This window comes from Salmo salar, chromosome 14, assembly GCF_965601325.2.
Source record: "Salmo salar chromosome 14, fSalSal1, whole genome shotgun sequence".
In the NCBI taxonomy this organism is placed as follows: domain Eukaryota; kingdom Metazoa; phylum Chordata; class Actinopteri; order Salmoniformes; family Salmonidae; genus Salmo; species Salmo salar.
Window position 1 is genome coordinate 58589362 of NC_138304.1, and position 23205 is coordinate 58612566.

Sequence of the window (23205 nt, forward strand, 5' to 3'; positions counted from 1 at the left end):
TGGTACGCACCAACATTGAAAACTACATTTACTACAATGCATTGCGCTTATGGTGTGTCTATATATTCGGTCCGGTAAGAAAAGAGGAACGTTTTTTTTAAGCCAGAACATAACAAAGTAACTAGTCTTTCAAGTAGCTAGCTGTTTGTAGAAACTCTGATTTAGGTATATCCCCCATTGGTTTTCGTTCTACACGGGATTGTGAAATTCGTACAGTTTGTCTGCTACATAAACTAACCGTTGACAGATAGCTAGTTAGCTTAGCACCGTAGACGGTAAAAAGCGCCGAACTAGCGAGATGGTATCAGTCAACCCAGTGGACTCTGATCCGGTACTCGGGATCAACGTTGTGGTGAAGGATGAAGAGGGAGAGGTAGTGGATTATTTAACTGAACCAAGTAAGTTTTGATGGATCCATGTAACTAAACTATGTTTTTGTGATATTGTTTTAGTTTTTTTGTTATAGCCTATGTGTTTTTATTCTGTTTTCAAATAGTGCTGTCCTGGGGTGTGAAAGAGGAACAAGAAGAGGTACCGTGTCACCTAGGAGAACACGGTAAGTCTGAGTGATAATAGAGAGAAATAGTTATGGCGTATTTTTGTAGGCACTAAAGCCGGTGTCGGCTTCAGTTCGGCTGGCGGCAAGGCGAACCGGACGAGTGTACTCGTATGGTCCCTAAAATGATGTTCACTTGAAAAACCAAAAAAATAAATAAGGGGGAAAGCGGCAATATTACCCAGGGCCAGTAGAGGGCGGTGAACTGGTAATACACATCTACGGCCAAACAAGGAAGTGACAACAACCAAACAAGGAAGAAACGCGCTGGGGAATATAAACAAAGAATTTTATAACAGAAAGAATATAGGCCACAGCCTGTCGTTTCCAACGGGGACAAATGAGTCATTGTGGGCAGAGCCAGAGATTCTATTGGCGTGTTCTCGCATGCATCTGCATATTTCCATTAGGGAACGCCTATTGTGTGCTATAACTCAATTCTCTTTTGCACTCCTCCTAAGCGATGCTATTTTTCACAAGTTTTTCAAAAGGTAAAGTCTACAAAACGTAGTTCACTCTGTTCATAACATTTTCTAGTTTTGGGAACAGAACTGCATTGACATCAAATGTTTAATTGATGAGAAAATGTGCATAATGTAGGCAAAAATCCATCTAATTTGTCTTCTCCCACTGCCGGCCAGTGAGCAAGCAGATGCTTGACATTTTATACATCCGGTGAAATATCCGTCTCATTGTTCTATCTGTGATATAATAGTGTACACAGAGAGACACTTGACTGGCGAGATAACGGAAGTTGTGCGAATTGCCCAGGGTCTACTAGATTTGATATATTTAGAAACACGCATAATGGGGATCTACTATCAATCAATCAATCGATCAAATGTATTTATATAGCCCTTCTTACATCAGCTGGTGTCACAAAGTGCATTACAGAAACCCAGCCTTAAATCCCAAACAGAAAGCAATGCAGGTGTAGAAGCACGGTGGCTAGGAAAAACTCCCTAGAAAGGCCAGAACCTAGGAAGAAACCTAGAGAGGAACCAGGCTGAGGGGTGGCCAGTCCTCTTCTGGCTGTGCCAGGTAGAGATTATAACAGAACATGGCCAAGATGTTCAAATGTTCATAAATGACCAGCAGGGTCAAATAATAATAATCACAGTGGTTGTCGAGGGTGCAACAGGTCAGCACCTCAGGAGTAAATGTCAGTTGGCTTTTCATAGCCGATCATTCAGAGTATCTCTACTGCTCCTGCTGTCTCTAGAGAGTTGAAAACAGCAGGTCTGGGACAGGTAGCACGTCCGGTGAACAGGTCAGGGTTCCATAGCCGCAGGCAGAACAGTTGAAACTGGAGCAGCAGCACGGCCAGGTGGACTGGGGACAGCAAGGAGTCATCAGGCCAGGTAGTCCTGAGGCATGGTCCTAGGGCTCAGGTCCTCTGAGAAAGAGAGTTAGAGAGAGCATACTTAAATTCACACAGGACACCGGATAAGGCAGGAGAAATACTCCAGATGTAACAGACTGACCCTAGCCCCCCGACACATAAACTACTGCAGCATAAATACTGGACGCTGAGACAGGAGGGGTCGGGGGACACTGACCCCATCTGACGATACCCCCGGACAGGGCCAAACAGGCAGGATATACCCCCACCCACTTTGCCAAAGCACAGCCCCCACACCACTAGAGGGATAACTTCAACCACCAACTTACCATCCTGAGACAAAGCCGAGTATAACCCACAAAGATCTCCGCCACGGCACAACCCAAGGGGGGGTGCCAACCGGGACAGGAAGATCACGTCAGTGACTCAACCCACTCAAGTGATGCACCCCTCCTAGGGACGGCATGGAAGCGCACCAGTAAGCCAGTCACTCAGCCCCTGTAATAGGGTTAGAGACAGAGAATCCCAGTGGAGAGAGGGGAACCGGCCAGGCAGAGACGGCAAGGGCGGTTCGTTGCTCCAGCCTTTCCGTTCACCTTCACACTCCTGGGCCAGACTACACTCAATCATAGGACCTACTGAAGAGATGAGTCTTCAATAAAGACTTAGTGGTCGAGACCGAGTCTGCGTCTCTCACATGGGTAGACAGACCATTCCATAAAAATGGGGCTCTATAGGAGCAGCCTCCAGCTGTTTGCTTAGAAATTCTAGGGACAGTAAGGAGGCCTGCGTCTTGTGACCGTAGCGCACATGTAGGTATGTACGGCAGGACCAAATCGGAAAGATGGGTAGGAGCAAGCCCATGTAATGCTTTGTAGGTTAGCAGTAAAACCTTGAAATCAGCCCTTGCCTTAACAGGAAGCCAGTGTAGAGAGGCTAGCACTGGAGTAATATGATACAATTTTGGGGTTCTAGTCAAGATTCTAGCAGCGATGTTTAGCACTAACTGAAGTTTATTTAGTGCTTTAGCCGGAAAGTAGAGCATTGCAGTAGTCTAACCTAGAAGTGACAAAAGCATGGATGCATTTTTCTGCATCATTTTTGGACGGAAAGTTTCTGATTTTTGCAATGTTACGCAGATGGAAAAAAGCTGTCCTTGAAACAGTCTTGATATGTTCGTCAGAAGAGAGATCAGGGTCCATAGTAACGCCGAGGTCCTTCACAGTTTTTTATTTGAGACGACTCTACAACCATCAAGATTAATTGTCAGATTCAACAGAAGATCTCTTTGTTTCTTGGGACCTAGAACTAGCATCTCTGTTTTGTCCGAGTTTAAAAGTAAAACATTTGCCGCCATCCACTTCCTTATGTCTGAAACACAGGCTTCCAGGGAGGGCAATTTTGGGGCTTCACCATGTTTCAACGAAATGTACAGCTGTGTGTCATCTGCATAGCAGTGAAAGTTAACATTATGTCTCCGATTGACATCATCAAGAGGTAAAATAGATAGTGAAAACAATAGCGGTCCTAAAACAGAACCTGATTTTTAATGTACTAGAATACTAGATTTGATGTACCTAGCAACACGCATAATAGGGATCTACTAGATTTGAGGTACCTAGCAACACGCATAATAGGGATCTACTAGATTTGAGGTACCTAGCAACACGCGTAATGGGGATCTATTAGATTTGAGGTACCTAGCAACACATATAAAGACTAAGACGGCGCCAAAAATCATGGCTGACGTTTTACATTCTCCAATTGTGTTATTTGGTAAATTTTTTTGTGTAACTTATTTTTTAACTTATTGTGTACATAATGTTGCTGCTGCCGTCTCTTATGACCTAAAATAACTTCTGGACATCAGAACAGCGATTACTCACCGCGGACTGGATGAAACGTTTTCCTTTAACGAGTCAGACGAGAAGGATATCCTGCTTTCACTGGAACAGGCCCAGATCCACGCCTTTTGCGTGAAGAAAAGATGCAGGAAAGGGGCCGCAGATCGGCCAGCCTTCTGAGAATCCATAGGCGAGCCACCGTCCGTTGTTCTTGCTAACATGCAATCATTGGAAAATAAAATTGATGACCTACTATTAAGATTATCCTACCAACAGGACATCAAAAACTGTAACATCTTATGTTTCACCGAGACGTGGCTGAATGACAATACGGACAATATAGAGCTAATGGGATTTTCCATGCACCGGCAGAACAGAGACGCTACCTCTGGTAAGACGAGGGGTGGGGGTGTGTGTCTATTTGTCAATAACAGCTGGTGCGCGGTGTCTAATATTAAAGTCTCGAGGTATTGCTCGCCTGAGGTAGAGTACCTCATGATAAGCTGTAGACCACACTATCTACCAAGAGTTCTCATCTATATTATTCGTAGCCGTCTATTTACCACCACAGACCGACGCTGGCACTAAGACCGCTCTCAACCAACTCTGAGGCCATAAGCAAAGACGAAAATGCTCACCCAGAAGTGGCGCTCCTAGTGGCCGGGGACTTTAATGCAGGCAAACTTAAATCAGTTTTACCTCATTTTTTTACCAGCATGTTAAATGTGCAACCAGAGAAAATATCTTAGACCACCTTTACTCCACACACAGAGACGCGTACAAAGCTCTCCCCCGCCCTCCATTTGGCAAATCTGACCATAATTCTAACCTCCTGATTCCTGCTTGCACGCAAAAACTAAAGCAGGAAGTACCAGTGACTCGCTCAATACGGAAGTGGTCAGATGACGCGGATGCTATACTACAGGACTGTTTTGCAGCACAGACTGGAATATGTTCCGGGATTCATCCAATGGCATTGAGGAGTCCACCACCTCAGTCATCGGCTTCATCAATAAGTGCATCGACAATGTCGTCCCCACAGTGACTGTACGTACATATCCCAACCAGAAGCCATGGATTACAGACAACATCCGCATCGCGCTAAAGGCTAGAGCTGCCGCTTTCAAGGAGCGGGAGACTAATCCAGACGCTTATAAGAAATCCTGCTATGCCCTCAGACGAACCATCAAACAGGCAAAGCATCAATACAGGATGAAGATTGAATCCTACTACACCAGCTCTGACACTTGTCGGATGTACCAGGGCTTGAAAACTATTACAGACAACAAAGGGAAACCCAGACGCGAGCTGCCCAGTGACACGAGCCTATCAGACAAGCTAAATGCCTTTTATGCTCGCTTCGAAGCAAGCAACACTGAAGCATGCACGAGTGCACCAGCTGTTCTGGATGACTGTGTGATAACGCTCTCGGTAGCCGATGTGAACAAAACCTTTAAACAGGTCAACATTCACAAAGCCGCTGGGCCAGACGGATTACCAGAGCGTGTACTCAAAGCATACGCTGACCAACTGTCAAGTGTCTTCACTGACATTTTCAACCTCTCCCTGACCAAGTCTGTAATATCTACGTGTTTCAAGCAGACCACCATAGTCCCTGTGCCCAAAGAAGCGAAGGTAACCTGCCTAAATGATTACCGCCCCGTGGCACTCAGGTCGGTAGCCATGAAGTGCTTTGAAAGGCTGGTCATGGCTCACATTAACACCATCATCGCAGAAACTCTAGACCCACTCCAATTCACATACCGCCCCAACAGATCCACAGATGATGTAATCTCTATTGCACTCCACACTGCCCTTTCTCACCTGGACTAAAGGAACACCTATGTGAGAATGCTGTTCATTGACTACAGCTCAGCGTTCAACACCATAGTGCCCATGAAGCTCACCTCTAAGCTAAGGACCCTGGGACTGAACACCTCCCTCTGCAACTGGATCCTGGACTTCCTGACGAGCCGACCCCAGGTGGTAAGAGTAGGTAACAACACATCCGCCACGCTGATCCTTAACACAGGGGCCCCTCAGGGGTGTGTACTTAGGTCCCTCCTCTATTTCCTGTTCACCCACGACTGCGTGGCCAAACACGACTCCAACACCATCATTAAGTTTGCTGACGACACAACAGTGGTAGGCCTGATTACCGACAACGATGAGACGGCCTATAGGGAGGAGGTCAGAGAACTGGCAGTGTGGTGCCAGGACAACAACCTCTCCCTCAATGTGAGCAAGACAACAGAGGTGATCGTGGACTACAGTGGAGCGGGTCGAGAGTTTCAAGTTCTTTGGTGTCCACATCACCAACGAATGATCGTGGTCCAAACACACCAAGACAGTCGTGAAGAGGGCACAACAAAACCTTTTCCCCCTCAGGATACTGAAAAGATTTGGCATTGGTCCCCAGATCCTCAAAAGGTTCTACAGATGCACCATCGAGAGCATCCTGACTGGTTGCATCACCGCCTAGTATGGCAGCTTCTCTGAATCCGTTCATAAGGCGCTACAGGGGGTAGTGCATACGGCCCAGTACATCACTGGGGCCAAGCTTCCTGTCATCCAGGACCTATATAATAAGCGGTGTCAGAGGAAAGCCCATAGAATTGTCAGAGACTCCAGTCACTCAAGTTATAGACTGTTTTCTCTGCTACCGCACGGCAAGCGGTACCGGAGCGCCAAGTCTAGGACCAAAAGGCTTCTAAACAGCTTCTACCCCCAAGCCATAAGACTGCTGAACAATTAATAAAATCGCCACCGGACAATTTACACTGAACCCCCCCCCCTCTTTGTTTTGTACACTGCTGCTACTCTCTGTTTATTATCTATGCATAGTTACTTCACCTCTACCTACATGTAAAAATTACCTCAACTAACCTGTACCCCCACACACTGACTCGGTACCGGTACCCCCTGTATATAGCCTCCACACTGACTTGGTACCGGTACCCCCTGTATATAGCCTCCACATTGACTTGGTACGGTTACCCCCTGTATATAGCCTCCACATTGACTCTGTACCGGTACCCCCTGTATATAGCCTCCACACTGACTCGGTACCGGTACCCCCTGTATATAGCCTCCACACTGACTCGGTACCGGTACCCCCCTGTATATAGCCTCCACATTGACTCTGTACCGGTACCCCCCCTGTATATAGTCTCCACATTGACTCTGTACCGGTACCCCCTGTATATAGCCTCCACACTGACTTGGTACCGGTACCCCCTGTATATAGCCTCCACACTGACTCGGTACCGGTACCCCCTGTATATAGCCTCCACACTGACTCGGTACCGGTACCCCCCTGTATATAGCCTCCACATTGACTCTGTACCGGTACCCCCCCTGTATATAGTCTCCACATTGACTCTGTACCGGTACCCCCTGTATATAGCCTCCACACTGACTCTGTACCGGTACCCCCTGTATATAGCCTCGTTATTCATATTGTGTTACTTTTTGTTATTACTTTTTATTTTAGTCTACTTGGTAAATATTTTCTTAACTCTTGTTGAACTGCACTGTTGGTTAAGGGCTTGTAAGTAAACATTTCACGGTAAAGTCTACACTTATTGTATTCGGCGCATGTGACAAAGTTTGATTTGATTTAATAGGGATCTACTAGATTTTCTGTACCTAGCAACAACATAATAGGCCAGATATGGAGACAGAGAAGATGTTACAGGTGCATCATGGTGGGCGTAAGGCCGAGAGAGCAATGGTGGAGTGATTCAATAGTTCTTTTAGGTCTGAACTGCTGCAGAAGACCCTTGTTTTACCACCGCCAGCTGTCCTGCCACAACGACAATTCCTTGTGTTTTCCTGGGAGATGTAGCTTTCCCTCCACATGAGAACCTCGTGCTCCCTCATCCAGGTATGTTGATAATAGAATGTTTCAATCAATCTAATTTCCCTTGTTACTGCATACATGTATGCACCTCTGAGAAACGCCATTTTATCAAGGCTTTTGGAATATGGTTTCTGGAAAATTGTATGATATTAAAAAAATATATATTTTTGAAATTTTTTTGTATTTAAAAAAAAAAATGTATCTCAGACATGTATGTATCTGCCATATATCCTCTCATTCACAGGTGTCTCAATAAACCTGGGCGTACCTTGAACCATCACCCCTCTCGTTCTCGCAGTCAGAGAATGCATTCGGCATTATGGCTTCGACGAGGGTTCTTGGTCGTCCAATCGAGGGTACCCCTGAAAATGACGGGTGACCCTCCACAACTACCTGTCTTCCACAGATGAAGCTCATTAGCCAAACGTAAGATGCACTACATGACCAAAAGTATGTGGACACCTGCTTGTTGAACATCTCATTCCAATATCATGGGCATTAATATGGAGTTGTTCCCCCACTTTGCTGCTATAACAGCCTCCTCTCTTCTGGGAAGGCTTTCCACTAGATGTTGGAACATTGCTGCTATAACAGCCTCCTCTCTCTTCTGGGAAGTCATTAATATGGAGTTGGTCCCCCTTTGCTGCTATAACAGCCTCCACTCTTCTGGGAAGTCAGTAATATGGAGTTGGTCCCCCCTTTGCTGCTATAACAGCCTCTACTCTTCTGGGAAGGCTTTCCACTAGATGTTGGAACATTGTTGCAGGGATTTGCTTTCATTCAGCCACAAGAGCATTAGTGAGGTTGGGCGCTGATGTTGGGCGATTAGGCCTGGCTCACAGTCAGCGTTCCAATTCATCACATTTGCTGACAACCCGCCAAACCCCCCCGGACGTTGCCATGGCAAGAAGCCATGGTTAGAAGAGGACAACTCAACCCAAGGCCAGCCAATCAGAACAGGCCTTTGTTTGGACTGCTCACACACACTCCTTAATGGACGCACTGTGAACGAAAGTAGTTTGTACTAAAATGTCGAGTTTTAATCTTGTTAATAAATTGAAACCTGATTTCTGTGACGTCTCAGTGTTCAGTAATTTAGATTTAGATTGAACTACACCATCAGTAGAAGAAAGCCTGTAAGGTCTGTGCCACACCTTCTCTACGTTGTCAGAACTTGATGTCCAAATGGATTGGAACACCACGTATTGAGATGAAATGCCAAAAGAACGGCCCGCTAATAAACCTTTTCTTGCTTCTGAAAGTACAAAAGTGTCTGCTGAGAACAGACATGTAAACAAGTGTTTATGGAAGAACAGTGTGCAGTTACACATATTAGGTTTGGGGAACAGTGTACATGGAGAGGGGGGACATTAGGAGTGTCTGGGGAACAGTGTACATGGAGAGGGGACATTAGGAGTGTCTGGGGAACAGTGTACATGGAGAGGAGAGGAGGGACATTTAGGAGTGTCTGGGGAACAGTGTACATGGAGAGGAGGAGGGACATTAGGAGTGTCTGGGGAACAGTGTACATGGAGTGGAGGAGAGGGGGGACATTAGGAGTGTCTGGGGAACAGTGTACATGGAGAGGAGAGGAGGGACATTAGGAGTGTCTGGGGAACAGTGTACATGGAGAGGGGGGACATTAGGAGTGTCTGGGGAACAGTGTACATGGAGTGGAGGAGAGGGGGGACATTAGGAGTGTCTGGGGAACAGTGTACATGGAGAGGAGGAGGGACATTAGGAGTGTCTGGGGAACAGTGTACATGGAGAGGAGGAGGGACATTAGGAGTGTCTGGGGAACAGTGTACATGGAGAGGAGGGACATTAGGAGTGTCTGGGGAACAGTGTACATGGAGAGGAGGGACATTAGGAATGTCTGGGGAACAGTGTACATGGAGAGAAGGGACATTAGGAGTGTCTGGGGAACAGTGTACATGGAGTGGAGGAGAGGGGGACATTAGGAGTGCTACAAGCTACAAGACCATGGTGATTGCCTACGGAGCTGTGAAGGGAACGGCACCTCCATACCTTCAGGCTCTGATCAGGCCCTACACCCAAACAAGGGCACTGCGTTCATCCACCTCTGGCCTGCTGGCCCCCCTACCTCTGAGGAAGCACAGTTCCCGCTCAGCCCAGTCAAAACTGTTCGCTGCTCTGGCACCCCAATGGTGGAACAAGCTCCCTCACGACGCCAGGACAGCGGAGTCAATCACCACCTTCCGGAGACACCTGAAACAACCCCACCTCTTTAAGGAATACCTAGGATAGGATAAAGTTATCCTTCTAACCCCCCCCCCCCCCTTAAAAGATTTAGATGCACTATTGTAAAGTGGTTGTTCCACTGGATATCATAAGGTGAATGCACCAATTTGTAAGTCGCTCTGGATAAGAGCGTCTGCTAAATGACTTAAATGTAAATGTAGGAGTGTCTGGGGAACAGTGTACATGGAGAGGAGGAGGGGGACATTAGGAGTTTCTGGGGAACAGTGTACATGGAGAGGGGACATTAGGAGTGTCTGGCCAGCTCTAGGAAGAGTCTTGGTGGTTCCAAACTTATTTTATTTAAGAATGATGGAGGCCACTGTCTCGCTGCTCCACGGACAATTCCTTTGACTTCATGGTTTGGTTTCTGCTCTGACATGCACTGTCAACTCTGGGACTTTATATTGACATGTGTCTGCTTTTCCAAATCATGTCCAATCAACTGAATTTACCACAGGTGAAAGCAAAGATAACTGAACTTAATGACTATCGCCTCATAGCACTCACTTCCGTCATCATGAAGTGCTTTGAGAGACTAGTCAAGGACCATATCACCTCCACCTTACCTGACACCCTAGACCCACTTCAATTTGCTTACCGCCCCAATAGGTCCACAGACGACGCAATCGCCATCACACTGCACACTGCCCTAACCCATCTGGACAAGAGGAATACCTATGTAAGACTGCTGTTCATTGACTACAGCTCAGCATTCAACACCATAGTACCCTCCAAGCTCACCATTAAGCTCTAGACCCTGGGTCTCCACCCCACCCTGTGCGATTGGGTCCTGGACTTCCTGACGGGCCACCCCCAGGTGGTGAAGGTAGGAAACAACACCTCTACTTCGCTGATCCTCAACACTGGGGCCCACAAGGGTGCGTGCTCAGCCCTCTCCTGTACTCCCCGTTCACCCATGACTGCGTGGTCATGCACGCCTCCAACTCAATCATCAAGTTTGCAGATGACACAACAGTAGTGGGCCTGATTACCAACAACGACGAGACAACTTACAGGGAGGAGGTGAGGGCTCTTGGAGTGTGGTCTCAGGAAAACAACCTCTCACTCAACGTCAACAAAATAAAGGAGATGATCGTGGACGTCAGGAAACAGCAGAGGGAGCATCCCCCTATCCACATCGACAGGACAGAAATGGAGAAGGTGGAAAGTTTTAAGTTCCTCGGCGTACACATCACGGACAAACTGAAATGGTCCAACCACACACAGTGTGGTGAAGAAGGCGTAGCAGCGCCTCTTAAACCTCAGGAGGCTGAAGAAATGTGGTATGTCACCAAAACCCTCAAACTTTTACAGATGCACAATTGAGAGCATCCTCTCAGGCTGTATGGCAACTGCTCCGCTCACAACCTCAGGGCTCTCCAGAGGGTGGTGAGGTCTGAACAACACGTCACCGGGGACAAACTACCTGCCCTCCAGGACACCTACACCACCTGATGTCACAGGAAGGCCAAAAAGATCATCAAGGACAACAACCACCCGAGCCACTGCCTGTTCACCCCGCTATCATCCAGAAGGCGAGGTCAGTACAGGTGCCTCAAAGCTGGGACCGAGAGACTGAAAAACAGCTTCTATCTCAAGGCCATTTGTTGTTATTATGGATCCCCATTAGTTCCTGCCAAGGCAGCAGCTACTCTTCCTGGGGGTTTATTATGGATCCCCATTAGTTCCTGCCAAGGCAGCAGCTACTCTTCCTGGGGTTTATTATGGATCCCCATTAGTTCCTGGCAAGGCAGCAGCTACTCTTCCTGGGGTTTATTATGGATCCCCATTAGTTCCTGCCTAGGCAGCAGCTACTCTTCCTGGGGGTTTATTATGGATCCCCATTAGTTCCTGCCTAGGCAGCAGCTACTCTTCCTGGGGGTTTATTATGGATCCCCATTAGTTCCTGCCAAGGCAGCAGCTACTCTTCCTGGGGGTTTATTATGGATCCCCATTAGTTCCTGCCAAGGCATCAGCTACTCTTCCTGGGGGTTTAATATGGATCCCCAGTTGTTCCTGGCAAGGCAGCAGCTACTCTTCCTGGGGTTTATTATGGATCCCCATTAGTTCCTGCCAAGGCAGCAGCTACTCTTCCTGGGGGTTTATTATGGATCCCCATTAGTTCCTGCCAAGGCAGCAGCTACTCTTCCTGGGGTTTATTATGGATCCCCATTAGTTCCTGTCAAGGCAGCAGCTACTCTTCCTGGGGTCCAGCAAAATGAAGGCAGTTTATACAATTTTAAAAACATTACAATACATTGACTGTGTGCCCTCAGGCCCCTACTCCACCACTGCCACATATATACAGTACAAAATCCATGTGTGTGTATTGCGTATCCTATCGTTCGTGGGCATGTTTGTGTTGCTTCACAGTCCCCGCTGTTCCATAAGGTGTTTTTTTTAATCTGTTTTTTTTAATCTGTTTTTAAATCTGATTCTACTGCTGCTTGAGTTACTTGATGTGGAAAAGAGTTCCATGTAGCCATGGCTCTATGTAGTACTGTGCACCTCCCATAGTCTGTTCTGGACTTGGGGACTGTGAAGAGACCTCTGGTGGCATGTCTTGTGGGGTATGTATGGGTGTCTGAGCTGTGTGCTAGGTGTTTAAACAGACAGCTCGGTGCATTCAACATGTCAACACCTCTCATAAATACAAGTAGTGATGAAGTCAGGACCTGCCTTGTTGATAGTGCTGTTAAGAAGGTAGAAACTAGGGCCTGTAGGACCTGCCTTGTTCTAACTACACCAATTTAGCATAACAGGCACGCAAACAATGTTTGTGTGTTTTAAGCTTCACTGCGTTCCTGTCAAGGTGGCAGAGGCATGAAGGCACCCTGCAGTGATGTGTTAATTAGCTGAGAGCTACAGTGGGGTCTGAAAGTATTGACACCCTTGATAAAGATGAGCAAAAAGGACTATAAAATGCATCATTCAAATACTGAGCTATATTGTATGCTTAAAGAAAAGAGACATTATTTTATACTAATACAATTGATCAGAGAAAGAGACTTTGTTTAACAAGTAATATATTTTTTTTCTCAAAAAGGTAACTTAGGGGTGAAAATTATTGATACACCAGTTTTCAATACCTTTTAATATCTCACATTGCAAGGTACCTGCACTGTCTTTTTCTGTTTTATGAGTTGGAAAACACATTGAGAGGAATCTTAGACCACTCCTCCATAAATAATCCTTCCAGATGGTTGATATCCTTCGTCTGCGCTTATGGACTGCCGTCTTCATTTAAATGAAATCAAATCAAAGTTTATTTGTCACGTGTGCTTCCAGAGGCAGTTTGGAACTCGGTAGTGAGTGTAGCCTTCCCTGTAGCTCAGTTGGTAGAGCATGGTGTTTGCAACGCCAGGGTTGTGGGTTCGATTCCCACCCCCCGCCAGCACAGGAAAATTTTTTTTTATGAAATGTATGCATTCACTACTGTAAGTCGCTCTGGATAAGAGCGTCTGCTAAATGACTAAAATGTAAAATGTAAATGTTGTTGATAGTGTTAAGAAGGTAGAAACTAGGGCTGTAGGACCTGCCTTGTTGATAGTGTTGTTAAGAAGGTAGAAACTAGAGCCTGTAGGACCTGCCTTGTTCATAGTGTTGTTAAGAAGGCAGAGCAGCGCTTTATTATAGACAGACTTCTCCCCATGTTAGCTAATGTTGTATCAATATGTTTTGACCATGACAGTTTACAATCCAGGGTTACTCTAAGCAATTTAGTCACCTGCTCAATTTCCACATTATTTATTACAAGATTTAGTTGAGGTTTAGAGTTTAGTGAATGATTTGTCCCAAATACAATGCTTTTAGTTTTAGAAATATTTAGGACTAACTTATTCCTTGCCACCCACTCCGAAACTAACTGCATCTCTTTCTTAAGTGTTGCAGTCATTTCAGTTGCTGTAGTAGCTGGTGTGTATAGTGTTGAGTCGTCCACATATATAGACACTATGGCTTTACTCAAAGCCTGTGGCATGTCGTTAGTAAAGATTGAAAAAAGTAAGGGGCCTAAACAGCTGTCCTGGGGAATTCCTGATTCTACCTGGATTATGTTGGAGAGGCTTCCATTAAAGAACACCCTCCGTGTTCTGTTAGACAGGTAACTCTTTATCCACAATATAGCAGGGGGTGTAAAGCCATAACACATGTTTTTCCAGCAGCAGACTATGATTGATAATTTCAAAAGCCGCACTGAAGTCTAACGAAACAGCCCCAACAATCTTTTATCATCAATTTCTCTCAGCCAATCATCAGTCATTTGTGTAAGTGCTGTGCTTGTTGAATGTCCTTCCCTATAAGCATGCTGAAAGTCTGTTGTCAATTTTTTTACTGTAAAATAGCATTGTATCTGGTCAAACACCATTTTTTCCAGAAGCTTACTAAGGATTTGTAACATGCTGATTGGTCGGCTATTTGAGCCAGTAAAGGGGGCTTTACTATTCTTGGGTAGAGGAATGACTTTAGCTTCCCTCCAGGCCTGAGGGCACTGCTCTCTAGTAGGCTTAAATTGAAGATATGGCAAATAGGAGTGGCAACATGGTCCGCTATTATCCTCAGTAATTAAACTGTTAAACAGCCGTCACTAACACACAGAGAGGCTGCTGCCTACATACAGACTCGAAATCATTGGCCACTTTAATGAATGGATCACCAGCCACTTTAATAATGAATAAATCTACTGCATCTTGCCTATGCTGCTCGGTCATCGCTCATCCAAATATTTATATGTACAGTTGAAGTCGGAAGTTTACATTGGAGGTTGGAGTCATTAAAACTCGTTTTTCAACCACTCCACAAATTTCTTGTTAACAAACTATAGTTGTGGCGAGTAGGTTAGGACATCTACTTTGTGCATGACATAAGTTATTTTTCCAACAATTGTTAACAGACAAATTATTTCACTTATAATTCACTGTATCATAATTGTAGTGGGTCAGAAGTTTACATACACTAAGTTGACTGTGCCTTTAAACTAAACAGCTTGGAAAATTCCAGAAAATGATGTCATGGCTTTAGAAGCTTCTGATAGGCTAATTTACATAATTTGAGTCAATTGAAGGTGTACCTGTGGATGTATTTCAAGGCCTACCTTCAAACTCTGTGCCTCTTTGCTTGACATCATGGGAAAATCTAAAGAAATCAGCCAAGACCTCAGAAACAGAGTTGTAGACCTCCACAAGTCTGGTTCATCCTTGGGAGCAATTTCCAAATGCCCGAAGGTACCACGTTCATCTGTACAAACAATAGTACGCAAGTATAAACACCATGGGACCACACAGCCGTCATTCCGCTCAGGAAGGAGACACGTTCTGTCTCCTAGAGATGAACGTACTTCGGTGCGAAAAGTGCAAATCAATCCCAGAACAGCAGCAAAGGACCTTGTGAAGATGCTGGAGGAAACAGATACAAAAGTATCTATATCCACAGTAAAATGAGTCCTATATCGACATAACCTGAAAGGCCGCTCAGCAAGGAAGAAGCCACTGCTCCAAAACCACCATAAAAAAGCCAGACTACAGTTTGCAACTGCACATGGGGACAAAGATCATACTTTCTGGAGAAATGTTCTCTGGTCTGATGAAACAAAAATAGAACTGTTTGACCATAATGGCCATCGTTATGTTTGGAGGAAAAAGGGGGACGCTTGCAAGCCGAAGAACACCATCCCAACCGTGAAGCACGGGGGTGGCAGCATCATGTTGTGGGGCTGCTTTGCTGCAGGAGGGACTGGTGCACTTCACAAAATAGATGGCTTCATGAGGAGGAAAATGTATGTGGATATATTGAAGAAACATCTCAAGACATCAGTCAGGAAGTTAAAGCTTGGTCGCAAATGGGTCTTCCAAATAGACAATGACCCCAAGCATAATTCCAAAGTTGTGGCAATATGGCTTAAGGACAACAAAGTCAAGGGATTGGAGTGGCCATCACAAAGCCCTGACCTCCATCCTATAGAACATTTGTGGGCAGAACTGAAAAAGTGTGTACGAGCAAGGAGGCCTACAAACCTGACTCCGTTACACCAGTTCTGTCAGGAGGAATGGGCAAAAAGTCACCCAACTTATTGTGGGAAGCTTGTGGAAGGCTACCCGAAACGTTTGACCCAAGTTAAACAATGTAAAGGCAATGCTAGCAAATACTAATTGAGTGTATGTAAACGTCTGACCCACTGGGAATGTGATGAAGCTGAAATAAATCATTCTCTCTACTATTATTCTGACATTTCACATTCTTAAAATAAAGTGGTGATCCTAACTGACCTAAGACAAAGAATCTTTACTATGATTAAATGTTAGGAATTGTGAAAAACGGAGTTTAAATGTATTTGGCTAAGGTGTATGTAAACTTCCGACTTCACCTGTACATATTCTTATTCCATCCCTTTAGATGTGTGTGTATAAGGTAGTTATTGTGGAATTGTTAGATTACTTGTTAGATATTACTGCATGGTCGGAACAAGAAGCACAAGCATTTCGCTACACTCACATTAACATCTGCTAACCATGTGTATGTGACCGATAAAATTTGATTTGAATTTGAGGTGGACTCCAATCATGTTGTAGAAACATCTCAAGGATGATCAATGGAAACAGGATGCACCTGAGCTCAATTTCGAGTCTCATAGCAAAGGGTCTGAATACTTATGTAAATAAGGTATTTCTGTTTTTTATTTTTAATAAATGAGTAAATGTTTTTCGCTTTGGCATTATGTAGATTGAGATGTTTATTTAATCCATTTTAGAATAAGGCTGTAACGTAACAAAATGTGGAAAAAGTCAAAGGGTCCGAATGCTTTCCGAATGCACTGTAAATCACAAAGACTTCATAATTCATAAAGGTCATCTTACCTGACTGGTATTATAGAACACAACATACAGGTAATGTTACCTGACTGGTATTATATAACACAACATAGACTTCATAATTCATAAAGGTCATGTTACCTGACTGATATTATCTCATAGAACATGGAGAGATCTCCTAAGCCTGTGTTTACCCAATACCTTATTTTCAGCCTTTATTCCAGAACCCCATTCCTTCCCATTAATTCCCCATGGGGGTGGCTAAATGAACCCCATTCCTTCCCCATTAATTCCCCATGGGGGTGGCTGAATAAACCCCATTCCTTCCCCATTAATTCCCCATGGGGATGGCTGAATGAACCCCATTCCTTCCCCATTAATTCCCCATGGGGATGGCTGAATGAACCCCATTAATTCCCCATGGGGATGGCTGAATGAACCCCATTCCTTCCCCATTAATTCCCCATGGGAATGGCTGAATGAACCAGAGCCCATTCCTTCCCCATTAATTCCCCATGGGGATGGCTGAATGAACCCCATTCCTTCCCCATTAATTTTCCCATGGGGATGGCTGAATGAACCAGAGCCCATTCCTTCCCCATTAATTTCCCCATGGGGATGGCTGAATGAACCCCATTCCTTCCCCATTAATTTCCCCATGGGGATGGCTGAATGAACTAGAGCCCATTCCTTCCCCATTAATTCCCCATGGGGATGGCTGAATGAACCACATTCCTTCCCCATGGGGATGGCTGAATGAACCAGAGGTAACTTATTTCCAGGTTTTAGGACTACAAGCTCTATCAATGACAATCTTTGTTTATGAGGGGAAATTAATTCAATTAAAATGGTTGTTCCAAATTTTAATTATATTTCAATGATTCCATCAATGTTTACTTAGTGTAAAGGTATTATTAAAGAGCATATGGGAGGGAAAAGACATCAGTATGCAGAAAATACGTGCCCCTAAAGAAAAGGACTTCCAGATGTGGAGCTGTACAACATGGCCTCTCCAGCGATCCAGAACAGCTAAACACTAGAGGAAGTTAAGGAGAGATGGTTTAAATTTAAACGGGGTTTAACAGCTCATTTTGGACCGTTACATATTCTATCCCAAAAGAAGAGCTAATGATACAGATATTCAGGGAATTAATCAATTTCTAGACCATTCCTGAGCGCTGTGGTTGTCAGTGCATTCAAGGATCAAAGAGTCTCCACACCGATAAAGATATGCTTTTGTATGGTACACTGCTATGTGGGGGAAATGAAGGATTCCTACTCTGGGAGACCTGAACAAGAATAAGGTATTTTTGTATAAAGTGTGTGATAATGATATATTGCTAACTAAAAGCTGTGTCAACACTAGGTGGCACCATTATGTCAAAAGGCAACAAGGTTGTAGAAGGTGTATTTTCATTCCCAAGCTTTGTGCAATCAGCCGTTGTATGTTACAATGCTGTTAAAGGTTAATCATGTGAACCTGAATTGTGGCAGAGGGACAATGTGACATAAGAAGTAGAGCTGATAAACCGGAAATATCGACACTGTCCAAAGCGACCATTTTATCGAGGACATTTTACTGATATCGATAACAACGATAGTAGCCTATACTAGAAGAAAGGTTTGAAATGAAACAGGCCTAACTCTGCTAATAACAAGACAAATAACATTCAAAGATGTAGGATTTTAAAAGGTCAAATAAAATGAAAGTAACTGGTGCTTATTAACTTTATAAACATATTGTTCAATTTATCACTATTGTGATAATTCAGTCAATTTATTGTGAAATGGGTTTTGGTCCAAATCGCCCAATAAGAGGATATGATTGTATATTATCACAGATATTGTCAGAGAAGCCAATAGAAAGGTATACAATTAAATGTTTTTCATAGATTTTATTTCCCTCCTGTAAGGTCCCATAGGATGATGTGAAGGGGAACCCTCCTTCACATTGTGGGAAAGCCCGGTTGTGCACCCCCTATGGGACAAAGCTTTGTAGTGCATGGGAGATGGCCTTGGATCCCAGCTCCCTACTGTAGGTCACCAAGGCTGTCTGTTGAGTGACATCTGAAATAAGAGGGATTAACCAGACAGAATGTATAATATTATGTTGAGGTATTGTGTTAAGGCTGGTCCTAAAACATTGGAAAAGCTCTGAGTTATTTGTTATTTATTTAACCTTTATTTAACTAGGCAAGTCAGTTAAGAACAAATTCTTATTTTATAATGACGGCCTACCCCGTGTTGACGGAATGGATTGATACATTGATAAAAAACAACATTGTATGAAATCATGTTGGCAAAGCGGCAGGAGGAAAACAATACAGACTCCAAGAAGAGATGGGAACCATTCCTGTGTTTCCTTACAAGCACATAACAGAATATCATGAAATCGCAGATCATTTATCAGGAAAACATCTCTATGGATCTGCAGTGTCTGTTTTCTCCCTATGGATTTGTGTTTTGTATGAGTGTTTTCTTGTTTAATACAGTACCTACTCATTCAAGAGTTTATTTTATTTTTACTATTTTCTACATTGTAGAATAATAGTGAAGACATCACAACTATGAAATAATACATATTGAATGATGTATTAACCAAAAAAGTGTCAAACAAATCAAAATATATTTTTTATTTGAGATTCTTCAAAGTAGACACCCTTTGCCTTGACGACATCTTTGCACACTCTTTGCATTCTCTCAACCAGCTTCATGAGGAATGCTTTTCCAACAGTCTTGAAGTAGTTCCCACATATGCTGAGCACTTATTGGCTGCTTTTCCTTCCCTCTGCGGTCCGACTCATCCCAAACCATCTCATTTGGGTTGAGGTCAGGTGATTGTGGAGGCCAAATCATCTGATGCAGCATTCCATCACTCTCCTCCTTGGTCAAATAGCCCTTACACAGCCTGGAGGTGTGTTGGGTCATTGTCCTGTTGAAAAACAAATGATAGTCCCACTAAGCCCAAACCAGATGAGATGGCGTTTCGCTGCAGAATGCTGTGGTAGCCATGCTGGTTAAGAGTCCCTTGAATTCTAAATCAAACCAGACAGTCACCAGCAAAGCACCATCACACCTCCTCCTCCATGCTTCACGGTGGGAACCACACTTGCGGAGATCATCCGTTCACCTACTCTGCGTCTCACAAAGACACGGTGGTTGGAACCAATAATCTCAAATTTGGACTCATCAGACCAAAGGACAGATTTCCACTGGTCTAATGTCCATTGCTTGTGTTTCTTGGCCCAAGCAAGTCTCATCTTCTTATTGGTGTCCTTTACTAGTGGTTTCTCTGCAGCAATTTGACCATGAAGGCCTGATTCACACAGTCTCCTCTGAACAGTTGATGTTGAGATGTGTCTGTTACTTGAACTCTATGAAGCATTTATTTGGACTGCAATCTGAGGTGCAGTTCATTGCCGATTTCTGAGGCTGGTAACTCTAATGAACTTATCCTCTGCAGCAGAGGTAACTCTGGGTCTTCCTTTCCTGTGGCGGTCCTCATGAGAGCGAGTTTCATCATAGCGCTTGATGGTTTTTGCGACGGCACTTGAAGAAACTTTCAAAGCTGTCATGAAGGCAAAGGGTGGCTACTTTGAAGAATCTCAAATATAAAATATATTTTGATTTGTTTAACACTTTTTTTGGTTACTACATGATTCCGTATGTGTTAGTTCATGATTTTGATGTCTTTTGACTGGTACTGTATATTGGTTGTTGTTTTGTGTTTTAAAGATGAATTGTTTATACAAAAACAACAATAGATGAAATTATGTAACGTTTAAAACTAATAAAATATCCTACATTTGAATACAGCACTATGAATTTTTTTTGAAAGTAATGCTGTTTCCCTCCTGTCCTGCAGGTGGCTGTATAGACCAGGCTATAGACCCTTCAGAATCACCCCAGAAGAATCAGCAGGGTCACACCACTGAAACCAACTACCCTTGCTTAGCCTGTGGGAAGTATTTCTACAACTCATCAACCCTGCGGAGACACATGCGTACTCACACAGGAGAGAGGCCGTATCACTGCTCTGAGTGTGGGCGGAGCTTCAGTCACTCTGGCAACCTGAGGAGTCATCAGGTGATCCACACAGGAGAGAGACCGTACCACTGTCTGGTCTGCGGCAAGAGCTTCAGTCAGCCAGGAGGCCTGGCCAAGCACCAGAGGACACACACAGGAGAGAAGCCATTCCACTGCACTTTCACAGAGTGCGGCAAGAGTTTCTCCAAGTTAGAACACCTACAGACACACCACAGGACTCACACAGGAGAGAAGCCTTACCCCTGCTCCTCTGACTGTGGAAGGAGATTCTCCAACTCAGGCCAGCTGACCCAACACATGCGTACTCACACAGGAGAGAGGCCGTACCACTGCTCAGAGTGTCTGAAGACCTTCTCCCACCCAGGAGCTCTGAAGGACCACCAGAGGATTCACTCAGGAGAGAGACCCTACGTCTGCGCTGTCTCGGCCTGCGGTAAATCGTTTATAAACTCTGGGGCTCTGAAAAAGCACAGCCAGACGCACACAGGGGAAAAACCTCACTGCTGCTCTGACTGTGGGAGAGGCTTCTCCCAGCTGGCTCACCTCCAGGCTCATCAGAGGACTCACACAGGGGAAAGACCCTATCATTGCTCCCTCTGTTGGAAGAGCTTTATTCAACAAGGGCATCTGGACAGGCATAGACGCATCCACCTAGCTGTGGACACACCTGAAGATCAGTTATCCCCTAGCATCAGTCCAGATCAGCACATTAGACCGATAGATGATCCACCTAACGTCTTTGATGAAGAAACTGTGCCAGAACAACCTGTACATACTGAATTAATGAGTGACCTTGAATGATTGGTTTGATTGCATAATTCCAGACTGTGTCAATTTTTACACTGTTTTTGTTTGTATCTCACTGCTGCATAAAACCATTGGTGTTATTATTCTGTCAAATAGCCTGCAATACATAATGTGGGTGGGTGGACGGACGGACGGACGGACAAGGCCTGATGATGGATGGATGGGTGGGTGGGTGGACGGACGGACGGACAAGGCCTGATGATGGATGGATGGATGGGTGGGTGGGTGGGTGGACGGACAAGGCCTGATGATGAGCTGATGATGGGTGGATGAATGGATGGGTGGACGGACGGACAAGGCCTGAAGATGAGCTAATGATGGGTGGATGGATGGATGATGATGGGTGGGTGGGTGTATGGATGGGTGGGTGGGTGGACGGACAAGGCCTGATGATGAGCTGATGATGGGTGGATGAATGGATGGGTGGACGGACGGACAAGGCCTGAAGATGAGCTAATGATGGGTGGATGGATGGATGATGATGGGTGGATGGGTGGGTGGGTGGGTGGACGGACAAGGCCTGATGATGAGCTGATGATGGGTGGATGAATGGATGGGTGGACGGACGGACAAGGCCTGAAGATGAGCTAATGATGGGTGGATGGATGGATGATGATGTATGGATGGGTGGGTGGGTGGACGGACAAGGCCTGATGATGAGCTGATGATGGGTGGATGAATGGATGGGTGGACGGACGGACAAGGCCTGAAGATGAGCTAATGATGGGTGGATGGATGGATGGATGGATGGATGATGATGGGTGGATGGATGGGTGGGTGGGTGTATGGATGGGTGGATGATGATGATGGATGGATTGATGATGGGTGGATGGGTGGGTGGGTGGATGGATGGATGGGTGGGTGGGTGGATGGATGATGATGGATGGGTGGATGGATGGATGGATGGGTGGGTGGATGGATGGGTGGGTGGGTGGGTGGATGGAGTTGTGTTTTCCCTCCCAGTGAATGTTGAACTTTTCATGGCAGTCTAGTTGATAACAGCACGACTGTATGTGTTGAACGTGTAAACGACTATGTGTTGAACGTGTAAATGACTGTGTTGAACGTGTAAATGACTATGTGTTGAACGTGTAAATGCTTTCATCAAACATTAGTCAAGCCAGTTGTTCTACTCTCAACCTTTTGTTTAAAACGGATTTAAAATGAGATAATATAATACAATGAGTTTAATAGTATTTCAAATACTAGAGGCTTCTAATAATGAGGTGTTGCAAGAGGCTTCTAATAATGATGTGATGCAAGAGGCTTCTAATAATGATGTGATTCAAGAGGCTTCTAATAATGATGTGATTCAAGAGGCTTCTAATAATGTGTTGCAAGAGGCTTCTAATAATGATGTGTTGCCAGAGGCTTCTAATAATGATGTGATGCCAGAGGCTTCTAATAATGATGTGATGCCAGAGGCTTCTAATAATGATGTGTTGCCAGAGGCTTCTAATAATGATGTGATGCCAGAGGCTTCTAATAATGATGTGTTGCCAGAGGCTTCTAATAATAATGTGTTGCCAGAGGCTTCTAATAATGATGTGTTGCCAGAGGCTTCTAATAATGATGTGTTGCCAGAGGCTTCTAATAATGATGTGATGCAAGAGGCTTCTAATAATGATGTGATGCAAGAGGCTTCTAATAATGATGTGTTGCCAGAGGCTTCTAATAAT

The 23205-nt window shown here is 44.8% G+C and overlaps 1 protein-coding gene across 1 annotated transcript; it reads left to right on the forward strand.

The window, feature by feature from the left end:
• The first annotated feature begins 65 nt into the window (after positions 1–65).
• LOC106569722 (uncharacterized) lies at positions 66–22325 on the forward strand. The gene is made up of 3 exons (XM_014141293.3): positions 66–398; positions 497–556; positions 20538–22325. The coding sequence occupies exons 1-3, from the start codon at positions 299–301 to the stop codon at positions 21518–21520; spliced, it is 1143 nt and encodes a 380-aa protein (XP_013996768.1). The 5' UTR covers positions 66–298; the 3' UTR covers positions 21521–22325.
• Positions 22326–23205: the final 880 nt, after the last annotated feature.